At 40.6% G+C, this 2,928-nt stretch overlaps 1 protein-coding gene across 1 annotated transcript; it reads right to left on the bottom strand.

Annotated features, from left to right (window-relative positions):
- Positions 1 to 7: 7 nt before the first annotated feature.
- LOC119570035 lies at positions 8 to 1,474 on the bottom strand (the record flags this gene model as incomplete). Its single annotated transcript, XM_037917953.1, is given in 2 exon segments — positions 8 to 1,422; positions 1,425 to 1,474. Coding segments are annotated over 2 exon segments (1,465 nt in total), but the record flags the coding sequence as incomplete, so codon positions are not given.
- Between the last annotated feature and the right edge of the window lie 1,454 nt (positions 1,475 to 2,928).

Raw genomic sequence — 2,928 nt, 5'->3', positions numbered from 1 at the left:
CGATTGCTGGAGTGTTTTGTGGTGTGTTAGCATCCTCTGATTCTTTTTTCTTCTACGCTGTTTTCTTGCAGGCCCAGCAGCACTACTGTCAGCACTGGATGTCCTTCTGCTGAGAGTAGACCTCCTTGCTCGTGTCATCCCAACTGAACTGGTTTTTCTTCTTCCCTTTTGGCTTCTTCTTCCTTTCACAGGGGAGAAATTTTCGTCCTCATCTTCATCATCATCTTCATGTGCAACAGAAAATCTTAATGTCTTTCTTTTCTTTGGCTTCTTAAGCAATGGACTTTCTGCTTTAGAAGCTTTAGGAAGTGTATCTTTACTTTTCCCTGAAGAGTTCCCACCAGATTTTACTGTCTGTGCACTTAGAGTAAGTTTCAGTTCTGGTGTGTATTTATCTGGCAAATCTGGACATTTCATAACATCTTCTAGAACTACTGACACTCTCCTCAAGTTTACTGACTCAGTTTTTTCTACTCTACTATACTCACCATCAAAATGTGGTGGTAAATTTTCTTTCTCCAAGGACCTTTGGGAAGAATATGGAGGTATATTCACTACAGTGACATCCATTAGAGAAAGATCAAATGGGGTTTTCTCTGTAACTTCTGCTTTTGGTGATCCAGGTAAATCTGGAGTTTGTGTTTTGAAAAATCTTCTCTCAATTTTTGTATCTTCTTTGTGTATATCTACTGCTGCCTGGCCTATTATCTTTGATAATGGTTCAGTCATATCCATACTAATATCACCAATGCATGTTAAGTCATTATCAGTGATAAGATAGTCTTTCTCAACTACAGGTAATGGCATTCTTGGTGGAGGCATTAGAACTGAATCACTTTCTTGACTTTCCATCTTGATACTATCCCCACCTTCCAGCAAGGTTTCCTCTAGCTTTAGATTGAAAGAATCATCCTCATTTTTTATAGAATCAGCTTCTACACTACTTCTCTTTATTTCTGTTCTTCGCCGAGTGAGCCTTCGCCCACCTTCAGTCCCAACCTCACTTGGCCTCCCGCCATCTTCTACGCTCCCCCGAAGTGACATGCCTCTTGACCGAGCTTTTGATCGACGCCCTGCTTTAGCTTCTAAGTTTTCCAATCTGGCCAACATGCTGGCAGGTGAAGCAAGGTAACTATGGTCTAAAGATAATCCTGGACTCTTATTTACTTCTAGCGAGGCACAACAAGGCTTTTTGTTAGCCTGTGGGCTTTGAAGTCCAGCAGGGCTTTTCTTCGATACCTTGGGTTTACAAGATGGTAAGTCATCACATTCACTTTCACTAGATGATTCCAGTGCTAAATTAATGCCAGGAGAGTATTTTCCAGAACTCCTCTTACGACCTCTCCCTCTGCTATCACCATGACCACAGCGTCTGGAACCACGAACATTTTCTAGATCCGTGTACCACCAACTAGGGTCCTTTTCAATGGCATCTCTCCCTCCTGTTGACTTGGACAATGTGATGTCACTGAGACTGGTGACGGAGCTGAACATCATCTCCCTGCCATGGACGAAAACATGTGGGTCAGACTATATGATCAGGATTAAGATTATGGCAACAACTGAATTAAACTTGCATAGCACTGCACAATAAAAAATGAAACACGACGACTTGAAGCTAGCTGATATCACTACACTATTTACATTCCATTCAAGAAAAGGCTTAATGGATTACTCTTCCTAAAAACTAAATAATTAAATAAAGACCTAAAAAAGATGACTATAAATAGAAAGATGAATTGTCTTTTAAGGCACTGACCTAAAACTTGTTTTGCAGAGCAGAATTATAGTTCATTCATTGGAGATTTTTATATCTATGAAAATATATTACAATATTATCAAAGACCGTATAATGAACAGCACACTGTGTTGACATCTATGTATGTCTAAAAAAACTACAGCAAGCCTGTTCCTATCCTAGTCAAGTTCTCTCAGTATTATAATCTATACCACAAAAACTAATACTTTGAATCAATTACTGAACTTTCTAGACTTTTGTGTTAACTTTCACAATTTCTATCAGAAAGGAGCAAATAGCTTCTACAGAGACAATAAGTTATGAAATCTTTTTTACAGTGGCGTTGGTCCAGCACTTGTCTAGAATCATGCACAAATGAATTAGAATATTAACTTTAAAGCCTAAGAGGACAGCTAAAATACAGAGAGAAAGTCTAAATTTGCCTAGCATGTACATTTAATTGTTTCAGGCAACAAGCAGGTATCTGGCATATGTGCTTACATTATTTTATATGCACCAAGACACATACGGATTTTATGGCCAGGCCTTTGATAAAAATTACATTAAAAGAATCCAAGGACTACAATTAGTCCAAGTATAACTTAAGGTGTGGTGTGGGTTCAGGGGTGCTTTGTGTGGTGTGTGTGGGTGGTTGTTTAGTGTAGTGTAGTGTAGTGTAGGGTTGTAGTGTAGTGTAGATGTGTGTAGTGTAGTGAGTGTATGTGTAGTGATGTGTAGTGTAGTGTAGTGTAGTGTAGTGTAGGTTGGTGGTGTGGTTTGGTGTGGTGTGGTGGTTATGTTGTAGGTATCCGAAAATGAAAAGAAAAGGAAAGGAAAGGACAAAGGAAAGGGAAAGGAAAGGAAAGGAAAAGGAAAGGAAAGGAAAGGAAAGCGATAAGGAAAGGAAAAAGGAAAGGAGATTGAGCTGGAGGGGAGGTGGAGTGGAGTGGAGTGGAGGGAGTTGGAATGGACGTGGGAGTGCGTAGTGGAGTGGATGTGGAGTGGAATGGAGTGTGAGTGAAGTGTTGCGACTGCAATGCACTGAATGCAATTGAAATAAATGGATGGATGGACAGACGGCAGGACAGTCGGGTTCGGTTGGGTAGTGGTTGGGGGGATGGTTGGGGGTTGATGGGCCATTGTTGGTGGTTAGGTCTTTGGTTGGTGGTATGGTTGGGATGGGTGTGGTT

Source organism: Penaeus monodon, unplaced genomic scaffold, assembly GCF_015228065.2.
Source record: "Penaeus monodon isolate SGIC_2016 unplaced genomic scaffold, NSTDA_Pmon_1 PmonScaffold_21008, whole genome shotgun sequence".
In the NCBI taxonomy this organism is placed as follows: domain Eukaryota; kingdom Metazoa; phylum Arthropoda; class Malacostraca; order Decapoda; family Penaeidae; genus Penaeus; species Penaeus monodon.
Note: the sequence above shows the minus strand (reverse complement) of the source record. Positions and strands in the feature narration are given on the sequence as shown.